General features: G+C 34.1%; 1 protein-coding gene across 1 annotated transcript; it reads left to right on the top strand.

Moving 5' to 3' along the window:
• Positions 1-664: 664 nt before the first annotated feature.
• On the top strand, positions 665-9,008 carry LOC149567015 (large ribosomal subunit protein uL14). The gene is made up of 4 exons (XM_089820221.1): positions 665-695; positions 855-1,139; positions 8,512-8,553; positions 8,689-9,008. The coding sequence occupies exons 1-4, from the start codon at positions 683-685 to the stop codon at positions 8,769-8,771; spliced, it is 423 nt and encodes a 140-aa protein (XP_089676347.1). The 5' UTR covers positions 665-682; the 3' UTR covers positions 8,772-9,008.
• The last annotated feature ends 18,904 nt before the right edge of the window (positions 9,009-27,912 follow it).

The following is a 27,912-nucleotide window of genomic DNA, read 5'->3' on the forward strand; positions in this document are numbered from 1 at the left end:
TTTTTTTTAAGATTAATATATGTTCGTAATAGATCACACTTTTTATATATTCATATTTATTTATAAATTTTTAATGTAAGAAATATTTAAAAATTAATAATTAATTAAGCATTCAATTTGGTTTGATTTTTAAAGCTTTCAATAAACTTTATACAAATAAATATCAAGTAAAATTTGTGTAAATTTTAGTTTAGTTATTTGTATTCTATTTAAACATAATTAATTAGAACTTAAATTATATTTATATGATTGAAAAAATATTAAATTAAAAGACAATATCATTTAATACTTATTTATAATATAAACTTTATCATTACAACTAATACCATTTTAATCAAAATTACATTTCTTGCATTACTTATTAACTTATTTGGACCATTGATTTAATAAAATGGGTTGCACAACTTCAAATAACACCACACCAAATTTATAAAATAAATAAAATATATAAATAATAATAATAATAATATAACAATTTCTAACTTCATATTGAAAAGCTTCCCACTCTCTCCAAAAAAAATAAAGGCCTTTTAAAAACGCTAACCAAGACCTATAGTGGGATGGCCTAAATTCAGGGGTTTGACGAGGGTTAAGTTAGGGTTTTAGTTTTCGAAACCCTAAAGCGGAAAGCTATACAGTATATCATTTGGTAAAAAAATCAGACATCTCAGAGGAAGGCAAGATGTCGAAACGAGGTAAGTTTGATTGTTTTTAATCTCTGAAATGCGAAGAGAATGAATTTGTTTAGGATCTCTGAAATGCAGAAGGGAATGAATTTGTTTAGGATCTTTGAAGGCGAAAGCCAGAAATACCAAGAGAATGAATTTATTTTATTGATCATGTGCACTGTGCAGGTCGGGGTGGGAGTGCTGGAAACAAGTTCCGGATGTCGCTGGGTCTTCCAGTGGCTGCCACGATAAACTGCGCCGACAACACAGGAGCGAAGAATCTCTATATCATCAGTGTTAAGGGAATAAAGGGGCGGCTGAACAGGCTTCCTGCAGCCTGCGTGGGTGACATGGTCATGGCCACCGTCAAGAAAGGAAAGCCCGATCTGCGGAAGAAGGTCATGCCAGCCGTTGTTGTTCGTCAGAGGAAGCCATGGAGGCGAAAGGACGGCGTTTACATGTACTTTGAAGGTATTTACCTCTGCTCATCTTCTAGTTGTGAACGGAAATGATTAGCCTCCTATTTTAGTAAAGCGAACACTAAACTCTAAATCCTAAATTGGTTGTGTGAATGAACGCGTGGAATATCTTAAAAAAATGCAGTATATATGTGAAAAGTTGTTATATTTGGTATTAATTTAATTGCATCGAATCCTTCGTTTTGTATCACTTTCTTAGTGTAAAAAATGTTTAGCGATTTCATGTGGCATGATATTCAGGTTGTAGAGGTGATGAACATGTGTTCACATGGATGTTTTAGGATAGTCAACTGGTTCATCTCAACTAATTGATTTGACTTGTATTGATACAATAGTTAGGCAAGGATGGCTTGGAAGATTCATAGAAGTTAATTCATAGTCGTGTTTACCATTGCTTGTCTATGGAATATTTAGATGTTTTCATTCCAAGGGTGCCTTTTGGTGATTTGATTGGCGTTAGGTTTTCTCTATTTTTTGTGAAGAGTTTGCCGCTATTCTGGTCGGCATAGGCCATTATACTTCAGATTTCGGATATTAATTACGGGAGTATGCAAATTACTGTGAACATTTAACTGTATTGAAGAATCCATTGCATATGTATGCAGTTGTCATCTAGTTTAACACCTTACGACAGCTATGCAACTGTTAGGCACACTCCCTTTTTTGTCTGACGAAAAAATCTTCGATACATGGCTTTATTTATGACAGATTTTTTTTTCTGTCTACCCAGTAGTTATATTGTCAAGCTGAACTAATCACACAAACACACTTTATAGAGGTTTGACAATTGCCTACATCCTTTTTTAAGAAAGGACTTCCTTATTAATTTGATATCTGACACTCATTTATAGTCATGTGTAAGGATCAAGGAAGAGACAGGGGAAGCTGACTGGGTACACAATGAAAATTTAATCTCTGTTATTTGTCCCATGATGGTTCGGCTGCACAATCCCAATAATCTCCAAGCTGAAGGTCAACTGAACCAGTATGCTTTGGTTTTTCCTGCTTACTATTTCAAATCTTAGAGAACAATGAGACCTTGGAAACATCTCAACGTTGCCAGGCTTTGTTCCAGCACACTCCGAATGAGTTTTCTCCACATATAATCAGAGTCAAAAGCATATTCTCTAATGAATAATTCAGGCTCAAACTTGCCCATCAGCCCATAATAAATAAGTTCAAAACAGACTTTCTCCATTTGATAATTTCTTAGTTGCCGATTTGTGACACGAATCTGATTTGAGACATGAATCTGATTCAGCCACGTGAATCTGATCCGTGGATTTGGGGTTTTTTTTTTTCCAATTATGATTCGTGGAGTATTTGTGCATGTATATATAATATGCATTATATACACTAAAAAAAAGAGAAATTTACATAATTCTAAAACTAAATTATTTCATAGTATGCATCTATGAATTTAGTATACTTGATCAATGATAATTAATCTAATTTCACAATTATAAAAAAAATCAACACATTCACATTGAATTATTGAAAGTGAAAGTTTGTAACATTCAAAATATAGAACATTGAACTTAAAGTTTGTAACATGATTTACTCATAAAAGAGTCAAGAGTCAAGACTAAAGTTTTTGATTTAATCATCAAATGGATTTTCAAGAAAATCTGCAATTAGAGGGATATTGGTGAGCTGCAAGTGCTGCATTTGTATCAATAGAGGAACCCAAACCCCTAGTAGTAGAGGGGATTGTGAACTCATAATCCTCCTCATCATCCACATCAATCAAAGTGGATCTAGCAAGATCTTGGATGGTCATATCTAAATTAGGAGTCTTGGGTGCTACATCCCAAAGCTTTTTGGGCCCCTTGTACATTGGATCCTTTCGTGACAACAATTGCAAGTTGTTGTGAATGAACACAAGGTCTTCTGCTTTTTTTGGAGCCAACCAGTTGCATTTGACTGAGTGGATAAAAGAGTAAGTACTCCAATTTTGCTCTGCTGCAGAAGAGTTGGCAACCTAAAGAGAAATAAAAAATTGTCAATACAACAATCAAGATTAATAAATTAAAAAATAAATTCAAGGAATTGAGAGTGTTAACCCTAAGCTTAATAAAGCAACTTTAAGTGATAAATTTCCCAAACTTACTTGGGATAGGACCTTAATGGCAAGAGGTTTGAGGTACATAAAGGCTTGCCCGTGAAGGTACCACCATTTGATGACATCCTTCCTGCTTTGGTACCCTATGGCAATAGGGTGGAAAATCTTACCCAAGATGAAGGCAGCAAATTCACCCCTCACAATTGCCCCAATCTTTGGATTTTGGAATATTTTGGCTAGTGCCCTCTTATACCCATTTGCAACCTCCGCATCTCTAAATGGTGGCACTCTACTTGGAAGGCGAAGTACATTTGCGCTATAGTAACTGGGGATAACAAAAGACAATTGAACACTATCAAATATCAATAACACAAACATTGAATAAAATAAGCACATGCATTTCGTAAGAACTACAATATCGCGGGAATAGAGCATATGCAAGGAGGTGCAAAGGTGTGGTCATCTTGTCCCATTGATGATTAACAATTGTTTCCACCTTCTTGTAAAGTGTGTCCTCAGGATCATTCTCCCTCCTTTGTATGACCTAGGATATGAGATATGAATAATAATAATAATTAGTGAATATGTCAATTTAAACTTTAGAATCTAGATATCTCTCAAATAAAAAATTGTTATAAACAAGCGTAGAACTTACCATTTTAATTTTTTCCTTAATTTTTTCTAGCATGGTATCTATGGAATCATGAATATCCCCAAGGCATGGCTCATCACTGTCTACAAAGTGAAGCATTGCCATTATTGGATCGGTGACTTCCAACACATAAGTCACAAGACTCCACCAATCCTCATCTAGTATAATTCTTCTCACATTTAAGGCCCTTGCTGTATTGGAATTCTTCCAAACGCCCTATTGCGAGCTAATCACCATAAATTTGAATACTTCTTTCACCTTCACAAGTCGTCTCAAGACGATTGTGTGAGAGGCAAAGCGGGTTTCAGCAATCTAAGAACATGTTAAACTCAAGTTAGTAATACATTTAAAAATTAAAACATGTTAATGTAAACAACAACAAAAATTGTGGAATCCAATAATATTCAATTATATATCAAATATGCAAATTTACTTTCAATAATTCTAAGTTCGAGAAACTACTAAAAATTGCTTGTGACATGTGGTGATTACTCACAAATATTTGAATCTCTTCAACTTCCTCATATATCTTTTTCATGCAATCTATTTCGGTGCCAATTGCTTTCACCACCAAATTGAGAGAGTGGATAGTGCATGGTGTCCAACAGATATGATCATATCTAGATTCTACAATTATCCTTGCAGCTCGACAAACTTTTGCATTGTCTGTGACCACTCAGACAACATTATCAAGATTTACCGACTCTGGCCTCAATTAGAATGTGTGAAATAAATTCTGAATTTTTCACTTGCCCTTCACAATCAACTGCCTTTAAGAACATTGCCCCTGTAGGGCATACACCAATAATATTGATCAATGGACGGTTTCTACAATCTTTCCACTCATTTGAAACAATAGACACACCTGATTGAAGATGAAGTTCAACCTCTATAGATTTCCTCTCATCATGTAACATGGTAGTGCACAACTTCTATTAACCAAGCATTTTGTAACCACGGGGTGCTTCATTTATTGCTTCCACCATCTCCCTAAAATAAGGTGATCTCACAAAATTAAATGAAACACCATTTGCAATTAAACAACGTCCAATTTTGTGATCAACAATGTCTCTCTTTTCATTTTGGAATGCCCTATCTAGTGGGCCTCTCTTGCGGGTGAGTGGAGATGGGTCTTCATATTCATCAGTTGTAGTTGGCATAGGCAAAAATGGATGTGTTCTTTTGCTTGTTTTATTGGATGATGGTGTTGGTGTATTTGTTCTTTTGGAAGCACCACGTTTTGCTTTTGCAACTGTTCTATCAACATCATCTTACTCTTTTGCTAACGTTGCTATTTGTGCAGTTGATAATCCCTTCTTATCACTACCTTGACACATGTTGGTTCCTTCACCCGCAGAGCCCAAAAAATGTAGTTTCACTCGAGAATAGGAGCTTCTATGTTGTATATTGCAATAATTACATTTCCATATATATGCCCCACCCCCAGGACATTGTGTAATTCTTGTTGTGTGTCTCCATAAAGAAGACCCCTTATCAATTTTGAAGCTTGGTGATGCAACCCCACCCCCACCTAGTGAGCCTTGACTACTCATTGTTCTATTCTTGCAATGTAGAAAAAAATTTGAAAGAAAACCATGCTTCACACTTACACAAAAACTTGAAAATTTGGAAAATTAAAAATAAATCATAATCTATGAAAGAATTCAATAATATGGTTGAAATGCATACCTTAAACACTTCTTGTAAGGTATTTGGAGCTCCACAATCGATCTCCTTTGAATTCAAGCACTTTACTTCAAACTGGCAAGTTTGAGAGAGCAAAATTGAGAGTAAATGAACCTGCATTATGACTTAGAGGGTCATTTTTAGGGTTTAGGCAAAATAAACATTAAAAAAATTGATTGGGCCCACTTTTTACAACTTTTTTTGCCTCCTTTGGTGTGGATTTGCGCAGATCTGCGGTGGATCCTCGAGGATCCAAGCTGCGGATCTTGATGGATCTACGGGCAGGATTATGGATCCTGCTCGGATCCATCTGCGGACCTGGTAACTAAGGATAATCTAGCTTTCCTTGGCGATGGCTAACTACTTGAATCTAGAAAACATTACTCTCTTCAAGTTATCAAGGTCCGCACCTTGTAGTTCTCTTCTTGTCCTATTGAACAATACTAAGGTATCAAAATTGTCTGGATCATAAATGTAGTAGTTGAACTTAACAGCTGCATTGTTCAATATTATAATCTCACCATAATCTCACCTATATTAGTGTCTTTTGGTGTAAAGAGTCCACAGCCTTTACAATCTCTGGTCTTCTTAATCTCCACATCACCAATTACCACATCACCAATTAAGTTGTCAACCTCTGGAGGCGGCTGCTTCTAATCAAAAACTCAGAATTGTTGTACTTTCTGTGTTGGTTCTGAGCATAAGCAACCTTTGACGGTCATTTACATTGCCTAGCATGGTATACCCAATTGTCTTGATTCCACAGATGAGTCTTGGAGTGCTCTTCCCTTTTAAGCTCGAATACTCCTGCCCACATCAGAAACTTCTGCCATGTCAACCGTAGGCGCCACACCAGCAACTTCTATCCTTGGTATCCTCTGGATCCTTTCCAGCACAGGACCATACTCATGGTGAGGAAACTCCAATACAACGTAGCCTTCCTCATGGGGTTTTGTCACGTTGTTTGGGATTGTGAATTGAAAAACTAACCATGTCTATAACTGTTGACCCCTGCCTTGGATCTGATTTTGCTCAGTGGTAACATCACCAAAAGTATGTGGTAGAGGTGGTGACATCTGGATAAACACAATGCTTACTCCTAATGATTTCTAAAATAGGCCGCACTGGCAAATTTGTAAGGGATGGTGACTCTGCAGACATATTAAGCATTGAATCCTGTGCAGTGACTGTCAAATAATGGGGCTTGCTCACAAGCCAAGAACCATCGGTTGAAACACCTGCATTAGAGGTCAAATTTGACCTTTGAGTGAGGGTGAAACGTATTGATGAGAGTCCGAGTCTGAGTAAATATATCCCGCTTGGTGTTTGCTACTACAAACTTTGATTGCTCTGTCTCCTGCTGTGTCACCATCACCTCGTTGCTAATGGAAGGCAACACCTTCTCATTGTGCTCCAGCTGCTTAACAATGTGCTCTTCTTAGTGTTTATATAGTGTTTATATCCTTGACTATACAAGATGAGATGGTGCCTGTGTAATTAGATTAAAAATTCCGCTGATTCTTGTAGCTGGTGTCTTCTTGAGCAAGGTATCTGGCACAGGCTCAGATCTCTCAAACCTCCTCTTCTTTTTCCACAACAAGCTATCCCAATCTTCATTGAACATAATATATAATTTCCTCAATAACCAAGCTGTAGAGGAAAGTGCTTTATTTGCTCCAGATGACAGGAAAACATGTGGAATTCCAAACTCAGCACATGGACAATTAATGCCAATCCTAATTGAGGCATCATGGTGCTCAACCTACACCACAGGGACGCCATCAATTTCCATTTCTTCAATCTGTTCAATTTCGGACCCCTCTGCTATTTTTATTTTCTCAGGTCCATAATAGATTCAACTTCAGTCTCATTGGCCAGACTGAATGTTTAAATGATTGGGACAGTTCCTTTCAATATGACCCCACTTTTGACATTGATAATATTTCTTTTTCAAATCCCCAGCTTTACAGGTCTGTAGCCAAGTGATCAGTATTTCCACAGTTAAAACACCTTCCAAAATGAGGTGATGGTGGTGATACAATTTTCTTCTTTCCAGACTTGTCAGGCCTTTCTTTTTGTTTGTCACCTCTCCACTGATCTTGTTCAACCTTGTTCAACAAGTAGCCAAACTATCTTTCTTTCTCCAGCCATCACTGTACATGGTGTTTTTTTCAACCTTCACTTGCACAAGGTTTTTCTCTGCCAAATTTAAATGGCCAAGAACTTCTTCAATGACTGAATCAGCTACAGCATCTTCCATCTCTGCTCAACCTCACTATGCTCTGAGACCAATTGTAAATTTAAAATGAAGCAGAGAAATGAAATAAACTAGATTAAAGAAGATGAATCACAATAATTACAATACTTATAGTGGTTTGAGAATTGCCTACATCCACTTTCAAGCAGGGAATTCCTTATTAATGATTAATCCAATATATGATATATCCAGTACATGAACTGCACAGCCATTTATAGTTGAAGACCAATAGTCACTTATGATGGTTAGGCTTCACATTCCCAACATCAAGTGACAATGTTTTTGTCTCGAATGAAAAAGTGAAGTATGGATTACAGTACATGAACTGTACACCCATTTTTAGTGTCATATACAACCATCAAGAGGCAGGTGAAGATGAATATTCGCATGACGGTTGGGCTTCACATTCCCAACATTAAGTGACAATGTTTTTCTCTTAAACGAAAAAGTGAAAAGTAAAGAATACAACTTACAGTGATTCAATGGCTTTAAAAAATTGTCCAAGTTGAATGTATTTTAAATGGTAAAACTGAGGTTTGCCAAACCCCCTAATGTGGGCATCCAAACCCCTACTGTTTCTGGTACGCTGATATTTAGGTGGTCAGATTATAAGGATAACTTCTGAATTCATCTTCCTTTCTTGAATTTTGTTCTATGCTTGTATTTTTGGAAGTTTCGTAACTTTTTTGTTTGTTTTGTTTTGGCAGACAATGCAGGCGTGATTGTGAACCCAAAGGGAGAAATGAAAGGTCAGATATTAAAACACTGATTATGTTTGGATGTTTTTATGAAACATTGAAGATATTGCCAATAGACTGTTTTGGATGATTATTGGATGCAGCTGGCAGAGTCATTTATATGGTTTTTATGTTTTATTGCTGCAGGTTCTGCTATCACAGGGCCTATTGGCAAAGAGTGTGCTGATTTGTGGCCTAGGATTGCTAGTGCTGCAAATGCTATCGTGTAGCTAATAATTTTGTGGGGCTTTGATATTTTAGATTTTCAAAACGGTCGTATAATTTATGATGTTTTAGATTGTAAAGCCAGTTGTTAAGACTCTTCGGGTTCGGTATGTTTGACAACAATTTTGAGTTATCACTTTTTGAAAATATATTTGAATTCATTTAGAATTTTTCACTGCCATAATTCTGGTTGATATTTGTATTAAGGTCTTTCTGTTTAATCTAAACCATTTATTGTTCCATATTCTCATATATTTCATAGGTATGTTTGCATATGCATTTATGTTCCATTAAAATAGTTAAAGAACATTATAATATTGAGTTCCATATCAATAAATTGGTTTGGTTTTGAAAGTTGTCTCTCTAGATTGTCTGTTCAGCGTATTTACTTTAATTTAACAGGATGAGATGATAGTTAACTATGAATTGAGGATTTGGACTGTAGTTTCTGGAGGGTGAGAGGAAGGAGATGCAGCTTTAAATAGTTTGAATCTTAAGAGGTCTTTCATTTATGGGTATAACGATGTATTTATAACAAACTCCCTGCCTATGATTACTAGGGGGTGGATTATAGAATGGTTTGGATTTTATTGGGACAGCTTAAACATCACTCAGTATTAATTTCTAGTTAGAGTATTAAATAGTTGAAGTTGACTTATTTCTTCATGCATAATTTTTCCCTTAGTTTATTTAAAGGTGGGCCTTTATAATTCTTTTAAAGAGTACATAAAAAGGTTATGAAATTATATAATCTTGTATGACTTACTTCTTCATGCATAATTTTTTCCTTCATTTATTTAACGGTTGGCCTTTATAATTCTTTTAAAGAGTACATAAAAAAGTTTATGAAATGATATAATCTTGTATTTGGATTTAATTTATCGTTTGTTAAAAGTTTATCTTAGTTTTGTGATCTTTGATTCTGTGTCAGCTTATTCCAGTCTCAATTTGTAAGATGTTTACCAGTCTTTGATTTCCGATCTTGCTTTTCATCTGCACTCTGATTCTCAATTTGATGGTTCCTGCAGATTTTTGAGCTATATCCATTGCCATTTTTTTTTCCATTGTGTCAATTATTGTGTAGGTTTTATTTGATAGGTGCATATATTTGCGTTAGTTATACTTGCGTTGTTTTTTTAATACGGCCGCACACGATACAGAGTAATGAATCCTTTGTTAACTTTTTTTGAATGGAATCTTTTTAAAGAGGTCTTACTGATGATTGAAAGAGGGAAAAAGTTCAAGGATGGCCAACTGAAGTAGTGAAAGTAGGAATAGAAAGTTCGAAGCTGAGCTGTCCAAAACTTTATGCCCACAGAAAACAATAAGTCCACATCTAATCTATGTCCAGATAAAAAAAGCACTTGAGGGATGTCTTTCGTTAATTGAGGCAACCCAAATGGTCCACCAGGAACGAAGTACCATCGTATATTTGTGGAAGAGTAAGTCATCTACCAACCACTAATATCTTTGCTGGTGTGAGATAAGAGGAGAGGAGGATTTATGCATGGTGAGTTAAAAAGGTAACGGAGGCCATAGAATCTCGTGAAGTTTGTCCACTAGGAAAAAGGTTTCGGAAGTCCTACAATATGTATGTGTTAGAAAGACTCGTTGAAAATGAACTTCTATCCCGATACACAATGTGAGCAATTTTTTATGTTCACTTTTAATAAGAATAATTGCTATTAGGAAAAATGTCGGCAACTTTTTATGTTCACTTTTAATAAGAATAATTGCTAATAGGAAAAATGGAGGCCTTCATGGTATTAGTTGAACAAGTCCTAAAATTTGATTGTAGAAAACTGAAGTGGTTGAAAGGCTTGTCTTTTACTATTTAATTAAGCAAGCTTACATTGTATAAAATATTGAGGAGAAAAGTCAGGGCGATGAGATTTCAAAAACTTTGCGAACTTACAATATTAGCTTCATACAATAGTACCTTCGCTAATGTTATTAATTTTTTCTATGTAGTAAATTAAATATTCTTGCGTACAACTTTAAAAGCTTGTTTTAATTGATGGTCAAATTTGTCAATATTTGGTAAAAATTTAAGTTACACTACATATTAAGTATATAGGATCATTTGATGATTAAAAATATTAGGGGTGCTTCTTCCAAATCATCATTCAATAATTTGGAGGGAAATTGTAATGATAAAAGTGGGCTAAATTAACTTTAAAGTTTGTTAAGTAGTTAGCCTTCATATAATAATGATAATAACAATAATAATAATAATAACAATAATAATAAAATCATTTTTTCTAGGTATGTGTACTCTTTTACACAATTTTCTATCGATAATGAAAGATTTGGGAAGTCTAAATCAAGGTGACCACCTTTTTGGTGGTTAGGGACCTCTTCTGAGCACTATACGGTGAAACAATCTTTGAATACTTTTATGAATTTTGTGGCTGAGGTTTCTATTGGCGTTCATTTGGAGCTGGTGGTATAGGAGGTGGTCTCTACCCTTGTTTTGGATGCTCTTCCTAAGAGCTAGTTGTCGTCTGATTTTCATAGGGAGATTGGTGTGGCTTCGATGCCCCTCGTGTTCAACTGTTCTATTTCGTCTGAGGCTTGGGTTGCTGAGGTTGCAAAGATTGAGGATGGGTGGATAGCGGTTAAGAGTAAGAGATTTAAGCCTTTTGCTCCCCCTTTAGATACGAACCTTCGATTGTGTAAGGGAAACTTCAAATCAAAAGGAAAATCTTAAGTTTCCCTATTTTGATTGGTTTTTTTGTGGTGGTAAGCGGGTTGTGGCACTGGCTCGTTGGTTACTGGTCTGGGAGGTTTTTCTGGTTGCTTTGCTTTCCAATTTGTTTACTTTCCAGATTCCAGTATATTTTTTGGTTGCTTTTTTTGGACACATCTGTTGGTTTCAGGTCTTAGTAAAACTTGGTTTAGATGTTCAGCTGGTTTCAGGTCCTTTTAAAATCTGGTAGGGCTTCATGGTATATTTTTCTTTTTGATTTAAAGGGTTTTAGGGCCCCTTCAAAACTTGTTTTTACCTTAATCTAAAAAATAAAAAATTGCCAAGATTTTACTAGATTTATCATATGATTGAAAAACAATTGCAAATAAAATTAACAAATTAATTGCCAATAAAATTAAAAAGTTTCCTACTTAAAAATATAAATTTGCCAACAAAAATTAAACTTGTGTTCTATTCGTCAAGATTTTATACTTTTTTTTGAAGAGGGGTTTCTTAAAGTTATCCCTACTTTGTGTTAAAGACGTTGAATAAACCCTTCGTTAATATTTGCCTCATATCTTAGTTGAATTGATTATAATTACAATGATAAATAAAGATCTTTGGTTGTGTTTGATATCAAATAATTGAACTAAATGTGTAATACATGAGGCTCTTGCCAGATTACAAGTAAGAGAAGTTGGATGGATATGTGTAGAAAAGTTAGATATATTCAGAGGTGTAGAATGTATGCCAATTAAAATCTTAGGTTTTTCATAAATGATTTTCTTTATTGATATTTATGGTTGTAATTCTAATATTGAAGCATAAAGTGTCCTTGACCTTAACAATCTATGTCCTTAACTAAATTGGTTTGCTCATCTTAATCTTAATCTTAATCTTAATAATAGGGGTTTGGGTTCAATGACCTTAACTAAATTGGTTTGCTCATCTTAATCGTAAGACTTCATTTCTTCAAGTTGCCTGGACTCTTGGACCCTCCTGTATTATTTGACATATTTGGTTGGAAAGGAACTGTTGTATCTTTAAGGATGAGTTTTTTGAGGTTCCTCACTTATGGTGGAAAATTTTCCATTCTTTGGGGGAAACTGTTTATGCAAAGAAAATGTGACACTTTTGAGGCAATGGAACCAAGGGAGGATATTTTCAATAATCGTCTGTATATTCCCCCCTCACATGGAAAATTGCTAAGAAAGATGTGGACATCCTTTGCGAAAGATAAATAGGGTGGGGAAGTGCCCCTCTGCAGGATACCTCTACAGGGTATTCTTAAAATCAACACTGATGAGTCTTCTAAGGGAAATCCAAGCCCTATTGGCATTGGTGGTGTTGGTAGAGATAGTAAGGGGGATGTCCAATTTGTGTTTTCTATTTATAAAGGTAATCACACTAACAACCTGATGGAGGCCATAGCTATTTTGTATGCTGTGAAGAATGCTTGTGACCTTGGTTGGAGAAGGCTTATCTGTGAATCTGACTAACAAGTGGCGATTTGTCTATTGAATCAACAACATTCTAATGTTGTTAGTTGGAAGTTAGCTTTGATTGCAGACCAAATTCATAATTTGTTTACTTCTTTGGAGTGTTACTTTCACTCATATTCCCAAGGAATGGAATAGTGTTGTTGATTGTTAGGCGAAGTGGGCTTCTGACCATATGTGTAATTGGAACATTGTTGATAAGACTCAACTTCCGATGGGCTTGTCCCATTAAATTGATCACTTGGTTGATCTTGATAGGGCTGTCTGATGCCCTTTCTCTGTTTGTTCTTGTTTCTGTTTTAGCTTGAATAAATTTTCACCCCTCCTTTATATCAAATATTTGATATGTAAAAAGTAATGGTTGCTCATATTAATCTATCTTGATATGTAAAAAGTAAATGTTTAGAAAAATACTTGGTAAGATGTTGAATTGAAGGGTAACATCTTCCTTAAGCTCATCTTATAAAACGTACTGGTTGCTCATTTTAATCTTTGATATGTAAAAAGTCGTAGTGTTTAGGAAAATATTTGGTAAGTTGTTGAATTGAAGGGTAACATCTTCCTTACGTAGGTCCTTACTTGAAAATTTCTTTGATATGTAAAAAGTAATAGTGTTTAGGAAAATACTTGGGTAAGTTGCTGAATTGAAGGGTAAAATCTTCCTTAGGCACGACAGACCTTACTTGAAAATTCTTCATGGTTCAAGAGCAACAAGAAACCTACAATGAGCTTTAGATGATGTAATTAAACCTACAATGAGCTTTAGATGATGTAATTATCTTACAACGAGCTCGATTCTATTTATTTTGCAAATTGAATTTTGAATTGATCCTTACACGATCTCAAAGAAACGAGCCAACCTTTAGCAATATGATGTTTTCTTAAGTTATCACAAGCATGTGTTAGGTCAATTCATAATGATACTCCTGGATTTAGTTGATTACTTATTTGGACAAATCTTTGGGGATGGAGTTTGGGTATGATGGTGTTAAGATGTATTTTTTTGACACTGATATGCATGTAGATTACTATTCATACAAGTATTAAATTAAAACAAGTAGTCAATATTCATTTTAAATAATATGCACATTCGAACAATATAGGTTCAAAATAAGATCATTCATGAATTCTTCTCCCAATATGAACTCCATTGAAGATTTATAAATTAGAAAAATAGTATGCAATAGATATCATCTATCACATTTAATAGATACTAATACATCTTCCTCCATGATAAACTATCCCAAGAAAAACTAAAAGAGGGGTAGGACGTTTTGCTTGTTGAAAATGTGCTAAAGCTTTCTCTATTAGTTTTTTTAAAGGACTTCAATTAGACCTCATTCATATTGAATGATTTTTCGAACTACCCTAAAGATAGGGGGATTGAAAAAGAGCTCTTAAGGAGAATTTTTAATATAAAGGAATGTTATTAATAGATATGTTCCATTATTTAATTAGCTATATACAAAGATACAAGGAATTGGAGGAGATTAGAAAATTGTAAATCATGATAATAAATGTAAATATTGTAAAAGTAGTATCAAGAAGAATATATAAATTGTGAAAGTAGATCTAATCAAGGAAATACTTGATGTATAATAATGGAAAAATAGAATGCTTCTTGGTGTTTCCTTGATGATGGTATGTGATACGATTATAAGAACTTAAAAACTAGGTATGTGGGTACACATGATGTAAATTATGTGGGTTTGTCAAGGATCATAAAATGTGTGATCATAAGCATGACACGACTCTTAAACATGGCCACTTATATGGAAAAAGGATCACAGATGCGAGACCATACGATGTACGTATCATACATACCATAGAGATAAGACCATAAGATGTACGCATTATAAGAATCATAGAGATGAAATCATAATGTTGAAACTTCTCTATTCAACGAATATATGAAATCAAATTGCTATTTATATTTTTAACTAACTAATTAATTTATCAGATTTCACCCACAAATTATTATGTGAATATAACTATTTATATTTTTAATTAACTAATTAATTTATCAGATTTCACCCACATAAATTATTATGCGAGTACAACAAACAACAAGTAGAACAATAAAACCCAAACGATATAATTTACAAGGAGCAATCCTTACGAAGAGATCCAAAAGCTTGTTTTAATTCTTTAGTAAAATTTAAATCAATACAAATTCTCTCTTGAATTATAGTAGCACTTTACTACTTCAACAACCTACAAACAACTTATGCATGTCCTAATCAAAGTCACCAATTTATGGATGAGTTAGAATAAGAATACTATTGTGGCATCTCAAAATGTGATGTGATAAAATCACTTGCAAAAATCATGTTTCTCTTATCATGCACAACTTATAAACTCAGTATATATAAAAAAAATGTTCACATGAGCTTCACATGGATGTCATATCACACACCCAATATCAAAATTAACTTCCAAGACTTATCATATCTCATTACACTTGACAATTGACATGCACAATATGACTACCAACATGTAATATGTAAAGAGTGACTCTTCATCTTTCATTTAGATGCCCAAGTTGAAGAATATAGATCTAAACTTTATAATTGCCACTGTTGACCTTGTTTTTCCTTTATTTCAATATGTTATAGATACCTTTTACTAAATATTTTGCTACATGGAGATGAGTTAGAATTCCAAGATCAATTGCACCTTACACCAACACATGCAATGTAGACATGACAAGGATCATAATGTAAGCAATCTAGACATATATCACAAGCATGATAACTATATAGAAACACATGTGTGTCATTGCATAATACAAACATGAAAATATTTGCTCATGATAATGGTAAATGTAACAAGTATAATGAACATGGTACATGATATCATAATCATGGAAATATGAGAAGTAGAGGACCATAATAAAGAATATAACACAGGAGCATAACAAAACATATGCAAAAATACAAGTGATGGACGTAAAACATATGAAACAAACAAGACATGCAACAAGCAATAAACATTATAGAAAAATAAAAATTGTTCTCCCAACTAGGAAAAAGAAGTGAACATGAAGACTAATAGAATATGAAATAAGAACAAATGATGCATAATAAATATGACATAAACAAAAGCCAAATGGTAAGAGTAGACAAGATACATGAAAGAATAAGAAAAATATGATCACAACATAAATTCATAAACAAAAGTCTAAGTAGAAATCATGTCAAACAAAAAAAAAATGACATGAGCAACACAAAACATGTTCAAAGCCACTTATGTCAATAGACAACACTAAATATATATTTGTATTATCCTTATTCTAACCAATAACATTGAAAGATAATAAAATTAAAAAATGAGTAAAAATGCTAAATGCAAGAGAGATAGGTGAAGATACTAAGCATATGAGTTATTTTCATTAGTTGTGTGTATATATCTTCAAACACATAACAAAAATCATTTGTCCACATGTGATTACTTGTCACTAGAAAGTATGTCTTAATGAATAACATTGTGATGTAGGCTTAGAAAAAATCCAGAATGTCAAATTACATTCCTTTACTTTTCTGTCATGTTTGATCTCGATATATTGTGTGCTATGATAAACAATTTTTTTATGGATAATATATAGATAAAAAATTTAGTTAAGTAAAATAATTTTGTCCATACAATTATCTATTCTAAAATTCTAATAATTTGATGTAAATAACATGAAGCGATAAAGAACATCAATGTTGCCAATTAAGTCTCAAGTACATTGTCCTTTTTGTTAGGAACGGATGTGCTATATTCCTTGCATAATGGTATAATGTAATTCAAAATTATTTGTGGCTCACCTAAGAGATCTAGAAATATGTGCATAACATAGGTTTGGCATACTTGGGTCCACTTAATGCATTGTATATAACATTTAAAAAACTTTAATATTGATAAAAAAAATTAGAACAAAAAATCAAGTGTAGGAAATGATTCTGTAAGATCTTGGTATTAGTCCAAGGTTTATGTAATATCACTTGGGTTTCATGCAAGCTTATGTGTATGAAATCAAGAACATGAGTAATTATTTAAGTTTGCTAGTTTGAGGTTAGCATCTCTTGTAGGTTGTACATGTGTGGGTTTTAAGCATGGATTGAGTGTGGTTGCATGATTCTCATTTTCTCTTTCATATGAAGTGCATCGAAAGAGCTTGATACTTTGAAGGTAGTAATTGATACTCTATAGATATATTCCACTATTTATTGTCGAATAATACATTGGGAATATATACTTTTGGACGTTACATTTTTCCCTCCTGAGGAATTTTCCAATGTACATCTTGTGTCATCTTGATGTTATGTTGTTTGTTTTGATTAAGTAAAAATAGGTTTTGAAGGACCACAAACCTTTTACAAAGTATCAAACATAAAAGCTATGAAAGTCCATGAGGAACTGTGCATCAACACCAAAAAACAATCCAAACTATGAAAAGTAACTTTAATACATCAAATAGGAACAGATAGCAATAAGACAACAAAAAGAAAACACTAGGACAACTACAAGGTCTTTAATAAATCAATAGCCTGATCTACAAGGATATTCATGTTTACAACAGAGGCCTTCAACTCATCAATTTCTTTGTCATCCATAACCTTTGTCTTCTTTGAATTAGCCCTTGTGCATTTACTGGGGTGTCGATCCTCTTTCATGTCCTTAAAACCTTGAATTCTCCCTTGCTCTAGTTTGTCTAGAAGAATCTTAATGTTATCCGCTACAGTCTTCAAGATGGAACAACTCTGGTCTGCAAGTTTCTTTACCGCATTCTCAGTGTTGTCAACTTTGTTTCCCATGACATCCATCTTTTTCTGTACATCCTTCATATTTTGTTCCATAGCTCTGTTCTTCACTTCCAGAGGTGAGACTCTCTTCATTAAACTCTTGACTTCTTCTGCATTTCCAATAACATCAGAGAGTCTATCTAAATGCTGACCAAGAGTCCTCTCACCTTTGGTAGTCCTGATTAGCTAATCAAAATCCCTCTTGATATCCTACATCTATTCCTTTATACTGCTACTTTCCCTTTTCATCACACTCGAGTTTTCGAGGACTCCATCCATATACCCCTATTCATCATGGGCCTTGCTCTGATTTAGGTTTTTCTTGTCCATATCCATAATATCTCTTTCAATATCTACCTCCTTGATTCCTTTTTCCTCAGCCTTCCCTTGAGATAACACTTTCTTACCTCTCAATTCCTTTTTTATCAGAGGCTCATCATCTGAGGGAATGTTCATAACTCTATTAGTCTTCTTTGCATTGGTTCTGGTAACAATACCAGTTTCGGCATTGGTTTTCTTCCCTATAATGTTTTCAAGATCCTCATCAGGTCCTGTCTCCATCTCATAATCCATCTCCTTACTCTTCCTTTTCTTAGTAGACGAGCTCCAAGGTGAAAAGTTTTTCCTCTTCTTGTCAACCATCTCATCTTCTTCCTCCTCTGTTTCATCTTCATAAGCCTCATCTTGATCACTCCCCTCTATATCACATTCCAATCTTTTTTACTGATACGAGGTCTATCCACTTTTTAAGTTTTATGAAGATTCATAATCAACACCATCAAACCCTCATGGCAAGCATGATCCCCCTCAGGGTCGTTCTAGATAGCTAAAATCATATTATCCAACGACTGCCTTAGGTAGAAATGGTAATTAATTCTAACCCTATGCCTAAAATGATTTACCAGTATAAAGTGGTGCCCAAAAATCTTTGTAAAATGACCATCAATAGTTAGGTATTCAATGACAACAAACATAATAAACCTCCATGGTCTAGAAATGGAATGAGGGCTAAAATAAGAGTTGCCAATTTTGACCAACCTGTTTCTCTCCTTGGTCAACTCCTCAAACTCATCAACAACATGATTAGACACCTTCCTATCCTTGTAGAAGTTGATCCCATCCATATCGAGACCAGTGGCTTCAATTATAATGTCTTCTGTGACATCCATTCTTTGGTTTCCCGCCAAGATGCTTCCATTCTTCTAATTCTTGATTAATTGGTGGGTTATAGATGGATTATTGCCCTTTAACTTCTCCATGAAGCCCATAAATTGATCCTATTCTAAAATATCCCAAATTTTTGTCTTATGCTTCCATTCCTTGCAACTTGCGGGCTCAACCCTCTTTCTTTTACCACCCATATTCCTCAAACTACAACAATTCCTAACTATCCTAACAAGCTCAAATAAAGTGGAAATCTCTGTGTCGAAATAACAACAAATTTTTCTCTTATGCAAAAATACCCACAATCTGTGTGGTAATGAATGAGCTGTCTCATCAAAGATAATCATAACCCACAACTCCCCATTCTTGCGCAAATCATAATTGTTCCTAAATGCTATTTCCATCATTATTAAAACTCTTTTGCATACTTCCAATCTTGTTGTACTCTATCAAAGATAGCCCGTTAGCAGGGATATTGTCACCACAATTTCATATCATCTTTGTATGGCTTTTGCATACCATGTTCACAATCTAGTTGGCCACTTTGTTGGTTTCTCTATAGTTATGAGTGATAACACATTCCGCAAAGGAATTAATCAAATTAATAGCCTTGCAAATAATATTATGGATGGTCCAAGAGGGGTTATTAACTTTATTAAGACAATTAATAACATTAAGGGAACCCCCTTCTAGTCAAATTTTCTTCAAATTCATGCTCTTGGCAAATAAAAGACCATAAAAAGCTGCCCTAGCTTCCACAACATGATTGGTTTGATACCCAATAGGAACAACCATAACACCCAAACTATCCCTATTTTCATTTTTGATAATAATATCGCAACCCACTATCCTTGGGTTGCCCTTTGAGGCCCCATCAAAATTAATCTTATACCATCCCTGTGGTGAACAATCCCACCTCGCCAAATTTATGAGGTTACTATCATTTTGAGAGTAGTTGGTCCCTTCCAAGTTCCAATTCTGAATCACTTTGGCTTCTCACTCATCTTGAGGCTCTTGACCTTTCCCGATTATCCTAATATTCTCAATCACCATATGCTTTATCTTATCAAATATATGATTGAAAGTAATCTCATTACCCCTAAAAACCCTATCATTCCTTTCCTTCCAAACACCCCAACATAGATTTAGAAGAATGAAATCCCATAAATTAATAAGCAAAGTATTGCGAGAAGGAGACTTCTAGGATAAGAATAACTCTTGAATATTGAGGGGGAGAACCCATTCCACATCCAAAAGTCTACAAATCCTCTCCCAAAACCTTCTAGTGTAAGAGCAACGAATGGTCAAATGATTAACCTCCTCTTCCTCTTCCTTGCAAAGATAACATCTCCTAATAAGACACATACCTTTCTTCATTAAATTTTTAGTAGTAAGAATTTTATCTTGCAATAAGATCCAAAAAAGTATGTTAACTTTGGGTGTTAGGCGTTTAAACTAGGCTTTAGCCCAACAAGGCACATTATAGTCTTCAAAAGTATTACCATATAGAGATGATATAGAAAACAATCCATTAGGATTAAATTTCCATATTAAAGCATCCTCCTCACGAACTAAAAAAAACAACATTCAACATTTTTTTAAGGTCATTAAGAGCCTCATCCATTCCGATAAGGTTCACCCATTTATCTTCTTCCCAATAATCAACAACATATATCCCAAAAATAGTCTTGCACTGATCCATATACCCATTCCATTTCTAATAAGAACTTAGAGCATGGTCAAGAATCCATATGTCATCCTGGAATTGAATACTCCTACCATTTTCAACCTTCCATCTTACCCCTTTATTGATAATCTGCTTGTTTTATGAGCCTGCTTCCAAATCATAGAACCCCCTTGAGTATCCTCACTACCAAGGAAAAGATTGAAGCTTTGGTTCTCCCTGTTATATTTATCATTCCATATGTCTTTTCATTCTCAATCTTCATTATATAATCTCCAAATAAGCTTAGCAAGTAAAAAGTCATTCATGCTATTAATTTTTCTTAGACCCAACCCTCCTTTTTTGATGGGCATAAAACCTTATCCCAAGCAATCAAAGCCATTCTTTTCTTCTTTCCCATACTAGTACATAAGAAATTTTTCTAAATTTTCTCAATGGCCAAAGCATACTTTCTAGGTATCTTAAAAACACTCAAAGCATACAGGGGCATTCTCTGTAAAGTGAATTTTAAAACAATTATCTTACTAGCCTGGCTAAGGAGGGATCCTTTCTAGCTTGTTAACTTTGAGTGCATTTTGTCAATCATAGAACTCCAGAAGGACTCAGGAGGGTCAAGACAAAGAGGTAAACCAAGTTATGACCCCGGAAGGCTGCCAACCTCACATCCCATAATTCTTTTAATTTTTTTTTGTCTATTCACATTAACATTAATGAAATAGATTGAGCTTTTGTTCCAATTAATAATTTCTCCTATAGCATGCCTATAATCCTCAAGAGCTTTTTTAATATTTCTCCTATTTTTGACTAAAACTTCAGCCATCACAATTGTGTCATCCACAAATTGCTGATGAGAACATGTTAAATCCTTAGAAGAAGGTCTTTAACCCACAAATTCCCCCTTTTGAACCATTTTTTCCACAAATCTACCTAAACACTCAGCCATGAGCATGAATAAAATAGGAGATAACGAATCCTCTTGTCTTAAACCCCAAGAAGCCTGAAAGAAAGGAGTTAGAGTTCCATTAACAAGAATAGAAAAGGTGGCAGAGGAAACCAACATATGCACCAACTCCAAAAATATCTTATTGAACACAAAAGCTTCTAGTCCACACTTTAAAAAATCCCACTCCACCCTATTGTATGCCTTGGATAAATCCAAATTTAATAAGAACCCTTCTTTCTTGGATTTGGTGAGGGAGTGAATATTTTCATGCACCGAGATAATTAAATCCAATATTTGCGTACTTGGAAAAAACCCATTCCGCTGTCTCAAAATTAGATTAGGTAATAACGGGAAAAATTTTGAGAGTAAGAACTTTAGAGATGATCTTATAAAAAGAATTTGCAGAGACTAATTGGTCTAAATTGGTCCATACTATCAGCCCCTGATTTTTGGGTATCAAAGCCAAAAAATTACCATTCAACTCTTTAAGAAGTTTTCTAGAACCAAAGAACTCTTTAACTCCATTAAAAACATCCTCTTGAATGATATGCCAATAGGTTTGAAAAAAGAGAAAGGGGAAACCATCCAGTCTAGGAGCCTTGTCTCCCTCAAAGGAAAAAAAACCTTCGTTATTTCATCATTGGAAGGAATGGCAGTGAGGTTTTTGTTCTGATCTTCAAGATATGCTTTTTGGAATACACTTCAGAAACTCCTTCTATTTTTCCTTATCCAGATGGTGTTCTCTCTCCAAAAAACCACTAAAAAAACTCATGGCTTCCCTTTTGATAGCCTCATCCTCATCAGTAATAACATCATGAAATTTTATTAGCCATTCTATGCTTCAAAGTGGTCATATAGAAAAAATTAGTATTCCTATCCCCTTCTTTAATAAAAACTTTCCTAGACCGCTGCCTCCAGTAATCTCCTCCTTGGTAATAATATCATGCAACTCAATCAATTTCAGATCCTCCTCCTCCCTAGAAACATTCTCATAACCCTCACATTGAATGCTATCTTGAATCTCTTTCAATTCCTCAAGAATCCTACTTTTGTTGTCAAAGTTATTCCCAAAAGTTTTCCTGTTCCATCTTTTGATATTATCTTTAACATTTCTCATCTTTTTAGAAACTTTGAACATAGTTTTTCCCTCAACTTGAATCCCCTACCAATCCTTAATAAGGTTTTCTAGCACAAGATGAAAAGTCCACATTTTTTAAAGTGAAAATGATAGTGCTTTTTAATGGTGACAGGGTCAACCAGAAGAAAAATGGGGTAATGATCATAACTCACTCTCACATGAGTTGATAAGGAACATTTATAACTTTGAAACCAATAATTACTAATAAGGGCTCTATTAAGCCTAACTTGGATGAGATCCTTACCCGACCTTCTATTCGTCTAAGTATAGTCATCACCTTGCAAATCCATGCAATGCAGTAAATGATTATCAATAAATTCCATCAAATCCATTCTACTATCCAAATTGGTTTGACTGCCCCCCATCTTCTCATTCTCTTTCAGAGGTGTATTGAAATCACCCATAATGACCCGGTCCTCATCCCCAAAGTTCTTTCTCTGATTAGAAAGTTCAATCCAAAGAGCTTTCCTACTCCATTTTGTAGTAGGCCCATAAACATTAGTTTTCACCCATGAAGTGCCATCCTTAGCATTAGAAAATCTAATATCGATCATATTCCTATTCTATAATACAAATTCCTCGTGAATATTTTTATCATTCCATAAAATTGCCATATCCCCTGAGGCCCCATCAACATCACCCGCTATGTTGTTTGTTCTTTTGTATATATATTTGAATTTGTTTTGCATGAAGTTTTCTCATTGGAATATGTGAATATAGTAATACACGTACAAATTCATTATCATAAGGTATCAAAGTTATAATTGTGGTTGGTATAACTCTTATGTGAGTGAATTTGGAGTAAATTTGATTTGTATAAATTTGTATGAAATTGATGAAGATATTTGAAAGCTATGAGGATTTTGTACATCTTAAAAAACTAGGGTTTTGAGGTTTATAGATTTGTTGTATATTTGGAAAATATCGCGAATAGGAAAATTGTCTTTTTTGGGTTTTCATTTGAGGCTTTTGTATGAGAGTTTTCATTATTGACCTCCAAGAACAAAACACATATTTTTAATTGACTAAGGAGGCTTAAGAGACATAGATTGACATAAAACTTGACCTATTTTCTTCATTTGAAAATAATAATTTTTTTTTGTTCTTTTCCCTATTTGAATGAACATTTACAAACCACTCATCCTTGTGGTATCATAGTTGGTATACACTAGTATCCATTAATAGTTATATTTTTAGGGTACCATCAATTGTGAGGCTTAGCCCCTTGCATAAGCCTTTTCAAGCATGTGAGGAGTTTGAACCCTATCCTCAATGTATGTTTCAAACCCAAAATATTACAATTTAATTTTTGATGTGAAAGGATGTTGTTGTCACAATACTTTCATTATTTAGTTTATAATTATTGTTCTAGGGATGTCTAGAGTTATATATGATAAGGCTATTTTTTTTGTTTGGAAGCCTTTTTGCTGTGGATTTTGTTGGTTTCCTCTTGATTGGGCTCCATTACTAACTATCATACAAGTAGTCAAACTGCAAAACTCTCTAAGTTTGAACTCTAATTCCTACAACTTATCAACCATTTATCTTATTAATTAACTTAATTTCTTCCTAACTATTCATCTTGGACTTGACATAACTCATACAAAGGCTTCATGAAATCTTCTAATCCGCCACTTATTGCATAAAATAAACACAGGCAACTTTGAACTTGCTGAAACTATATTTTCTAATTCTACTTTCTAATTCTACTGTGCATCAATTTGAACTACAATTCACTTGCATTAATGTAAAAAGAACACACCTAACCTAAGAGAACACATTGAAAAAGATAAACAAGATTCTATTGAAATCAATAAAGCCTCTATCCAATTTTTTTTGTTTTAATCTACTTCATCATTTAACTGAAATACCATTGAAAATAAATAAAATGTCTAATGTTGAACTATAATAGTAATCTGCATAACGTCAAATGAAACATGAAATAAATGAACAACATTTCTAATATGATATATTAAATAGATTTTGAATGTCTCTTAGGTTCTTCTCTCCCTCTTACTTGTGCCCAACAATTTTCAAAGAGGTTTTTGGCCTCCTTTGGCATTTAAGAGAAATCTTATTTGTGTGCTTCCCTTGGGCTAGGGGTTGTTTCTATTACTTTTTCTCCTAGTTATAGTGGTTTTTGGATGGATTTCCCCAAAATATACTGCTAATAATGGAAGAAGGTACACTCATGCTACCAAATCTACTAATACCATCCTTTTAAAGGTGAAAATTTGACCAATTTCTTGTGTTAAGGCCTACAATATGGTGGCTTGCAGTTGAGATGTGGTGGACAACACACTTTTTATCCGTGTCATGGGTTGGTCTACAGATTTGTAGGCCTCTCGCCATCTCTTTCAGATCTTCATTGTTAGATAAGTAGTTCTTGGAAACCCTTTATTTTTGGTAACATAAAATTCTACCTTTATGGAAAGAGGTTTTTTTGTTGCTTTTTTTTTCTCTTTTGAAGATCAAGATTTTATTTTGAACAAGGTGTGGATTTTGGGAACCACCCCCTTAATGCAAAACCATGGACAATATCCTCCAACCCTCTTATGAAACCACTCAATGTGCATTTAGTTTGAGTTTGTCTTCCTAGTCTCCCACTCCATTGCTAAGATATGTCTTGCTTTAAGACCATCAACAAACTCTCTTGGTCATTTCTTAAAGGTGGACAAAGCTACAACTATAGTTGGCCATTATACTTTTGCTATTTTGGTTAAAATGGTTATTTCTACTTCACTTCGAGGGGATGTGGTGCTCATAGTTGGGGAGAGACCATGGACTCAAGTATTGGATTATGAGGGCCTTCTCATTCATTGTCGATGTTATTTCTCTACGGGGAACATCGCTACTAATTGTGATTCTAACTTTCTTTTTGATTTTTCCTTTGAGGATTCATAGTCTGCTAACACAAATGAAACCTCTATAAAAAACTTGATTGTTTCCAATGCTACTGATTATAATTAGGCTTTTCTACTCTTCTCAGTCTTTCTTTAGCTCTAAATTTAGATGCTACCCTTGTTACTCTTGATACATGCCCCTCTGGACTTGTGCTTCTTTATAATCCTACTACTTCCATTTATGTTTTGCACCAATTTCTATTGACACTGCTCAACTTTAGTACTTTGGTTTCTGTACTAAAAATTGCCATATAAAAGTTTTTTTTTTTTTGTGGAGCCTAAGGATAACATCACCTAGATAATTATCCAATGAAGGAGGAATAATTTTTCTTCTCTTGGATGCGAGTTTGACCTTTCCTTTGAAGGGATTTTAAACTTTGTGCTTGTGTTGTCTAGGATTTATCCCCTTGTTAGGTTTCTTTATTTAATCAAAAACATTTATAATATGATATGAAGAAGTACTACAACTATTAATCTATGATTATCTGATAATGTTGGAAACTAAAGCCTAAGGAAAATGAAACAAAATAATGAACTTGAAATGAAACCACATTCTTTCAATATAGTGGTCCTTGATTTTCCTATAAAGGGTTGTTGAAACAAAAGAACTTATTTAACTTCCTTAAGCTTGAATTCAAATGGCCCCCAAGAGAAGGGTACAAAAAAGTTGCAATTATAGATATGAAAAACTTAAAAACTAAGAAAGATATACTAGCTCAACCAATTTCTAATTTACTAAGAAATATTAGGTAGATATACCCTTATTGAAATTTAAATACTAAAGGTGCAAACTCAAATCACTTAGTGGTAATTATATAATAGGGATATTTTAAACGGATGTTCTAATCGAGATTCCTCATCGATCAATTATGGAATTAGAAGTTCCAATATGCTACCAAAAAAGTTGACTCAAAGGTGGATTGACAAGAAATGTTTTAGAAGATCTAGAGTGTTCGGGTGCTCCATGTAGCCTAGAATGAAGGATCAAGAATTTCCAAGTCACAAAATGACTAACTTATTAAATTAAAACATGATTTATTAAAATATGATGAAGATATCACATGAAAGATCATGTTTTCATCACATTAATCATCAATTACAATGCATAAAGTGAACATATATATCAAATACTATTTCTAATTCAACCCATAATTAGCCCTACATAATATAATGTTAGAGCAATAAAGTTTTTTCTTATTAATTAAATCATATTGATTTAATATTTAAGTCACTTATTATATGTAGTTTACTTAAGCTAAAATTTGGGTATATAATAATTAATTATTATCATGCAACCTTGGTTTTACCTTTTAGGGTTTTGATCTCTTTTATAAGGATTTATCTCTTTGTAATTATTCATTCAATATAATTGTAATTTTTTTTTGCACATCAAGAATGTCTCATCTTTGGATCTCAGAATTTTAGCCTCAATAGCTTTTGCTTCTCTCTATCTGTGATAGGTGCTTGCATGTAGGTGATTCTTGGGAGATGTGGGGTTGAGCTTTCATCAACTTCAACGTGGTCTCAGAGCACTAGATCTTTATGCCCCTATTCTATTTTTGAGAGGTTTGGCTTGGCTTTCAAACCTTTGTTTTTTCTTTCTGAGAATTTCATTTTAGAGTTTTTTTGTATTGGATTTGGGGGGTCACCTTTTTTCAATGTACTTTGAGCCCAAACATACCTCATCATTTAGCTTAGACCATCCAAAAACCCCTATTTTCATACAAAATTTGTCCAATTTGGATATAGTTGGAATCTGAGGCCAAAAACAAATTGCTCCCAGATTGGGCACATTTCACAAGGCAATGATTTATGATTTTTCAGTACGGAAATTGAGATTTGTTGGCACAGAAATCAAGATTTTTGGCTTGAAAATCAAGATTCTTTGGCATGGAAATTGAGATATTTGGCACATAAATTAAGGTGGTATGTGCATGTTGGCACAAAAATCAAGGCAAGTTTGCATAAAAATTGAGAGTTTTAGCACATAAATCAAGGTGATATGTGCATGTTGGTGTGAAAATCAAGGCAATTTGGCATGAAAACCGAAGCATGTTAGCACAAAAATTGAGGTGTTTCACCTCTGCTTGTTGTTCTAACTCTATTTGGACCTATCTTCATGTTTTTGTTCATATCTTGGGCATACAAATGTCATTTTTTGCAAACAAGATATCACCGAAAAGATGATTCTGAGCCAAAAGCATTGATGTAGGTTTTACAGGTGAATTTTTCTAGAATGGTACCTATTATTGCTATCAACATTAGGGGTTCTATTTTGCACTCTAGGAGACATATCTTGAGCCTTTGATCTCCAATTTGGGAACTCTTTATATTGTTGG

Source organism: Cupressus sempervirens, chromosome 3 (genome assembly GCF_028749045.1).
Source record: "Cupressus sempervirens isolate cs-2001-9-10 chromosome 3, ASM2874904v1, whole genome shotgun sequence".
Classification (NCBI taxonomy): domain Eukaryota; kingdom Viridiplantae; phylum Streptophyta; class Pinopsida; order Cupressales; family Cupressaceae; genus Cupressus; species Cupressus sempervirens.